The following is a 1,515-nucleotide window of genomic DNA, read 5'->3' on the forward strand; positions in this document are numbered from 1 at the left end:
GAAATCAAGTAGTGTGTGTGACTGAAAGAGGGCAGAGACAGAGAGAAACTGGAGGTTCATTGAAAAAACCTGGTCCCGACCAGGTTAGGTTCATAGAGTCTGTTACTACGGTAACTGACCGAGGCTTTAAGTTACCTCTCTCTGTGAAACAGACTAGAGTTACCCCTCTGTCTCTGGTTTGAGTTACCTCCCTTTGTGAAATGGAAAGCTCAAAGTTTCCCTCATTTCGGAGTTAACAGAGTTTTCACTAAACCTGCTTTGTGAAATGGACCCCTCGACGTCCACAGAAGACAACAGTGGTGGATGATCGTAAAATCATTTCCATTGTAAAGAGAAACCCCTTCACAACAGCCAACCAAGTTAAAAACACTCTCCAGGAGGTAGGCATATCATTGTCCAAGTCTACCATAAAGAGAAGACTGCATGAGAGTAAATACAGAGGGTTCACTGCACGGTGCCAGCCACTCATAAACCTCAAGAATAGAATGGCTAGATTGAACTTTGCTGCAGTAGAGGCCTGGCAGAGCTTTAAAAAGGAGGAAACCCAGTGTCTGGTGACGTCCATGAGTTCAAGACTTCAGGTAGTTGTTGCCAGCAAAGGGTTTTCAACCAAGTATTAGAAATCAACATTTTTTTTTCAGTTATTAAATTTGTCCAATTACTTTTGAGCCCCTGAAATGAAGGGATTGTGTTTAAACAATGCTTTAGTTCCGTACGTTTTCATGCAATCTCGTTGTTCAACCAACTTAATTAAAGCTGAAAGTCTGCACTTCGACCACACCTGAATTGTTTCATTGAAAATTCATTGTGGTGCTGTACAGAGCCAAAATTTAAAAAAAAAAAAAAAAACGTTCCAAATATTTATCAACCTAACTTTAGCTTAATCTGTAGTTTGCAATGAAGACAACTGAGATCAGCAGTTTACAATAACCAGGTATAAACAGGGTTAACAGGAAATCAGATCAGTAATTGTGAGGTGATTTGCTGCCAGATCTAAATTAACAAGATATCATCAGCATGTGTCTTCTAAAAACCTTTAAACAGTCACGCTGCTTATAGATCAACAAATGATAAACCTGTGAGTTGCACTAGATGATAAACTGCTTTATTATTGTCTGTTCTTTCTTCATCAGATGCCTGTAAAATCACTCTGGACCCAAACTCAGCACACAGAAACCTCAAACTGTCTGACAACAACAAGAGAGTGGAAGCGGTGAACGAGCAGCAACCGTATCCTGATAATCTGGAAAGATTTGATACCTTCTGTCAGCTGCTGTGTAGAAACGCTCTGACTGGTCGCCGATACTGGGAGGTCGAGTGGAGTGGAAGGGTTGATATAGCAGTGTCTTACATCACGATCAGGAGGAAGGGATACAGCAGGACCTCCAGGTTTGGAGGGAACAATCAGTCCTGGTGTCTGAGCTGCTCTGATGATTGTTACTCTGTCTGGCACAACAACGCAGAGAAGATCATTCCTCTCCCTCCCTCCTCCATCTCTCACAGAGTAGCAGTTTA

The 1,515-nt window shown here is 41.8% G+C and overlaps 1 protein-coding gene across 1 annotated transcript in view; it reads left to right on the forward strand.

The window, feature by feature from the left end:
* LOC103368570 (uncharacterized) overlaps positions 1–1,507 on the forward strand; it is a gene marked incomplete at its 3' end in the record, with an annotated part of 91,528 nt that extends 90,021 nt beyond the window's left edge. Inside the window, exon 26 of the mRNA XM_008296979.1 lies at positions 1,134–1,507. Coding sequence (XP_008295201.1) covers positions 1,134–1,507 — 374 coding nt within the window. The remainder of the gene's footprint in view (positions 1–1,133) is intronic.
* Positions 1,508–1,515: the final 8 nt, after the last annotated feature.

Source organism: Stegastes partitus, unplaced genomic scaffold (assembly GCF_000690725.1).
Source record: "Stegastes partitus isolate 25-593 unplaced genomic scaffold, Stegastes_partitus-1.0.2 Scaffold1174, whole genome shotgun sequence".
NCBI classification, from domain to species: Eukaryota; Metazoa; Chordata; class Actinopteri; family Pomacentridae; genus Stegastes; species Stegastes partitus.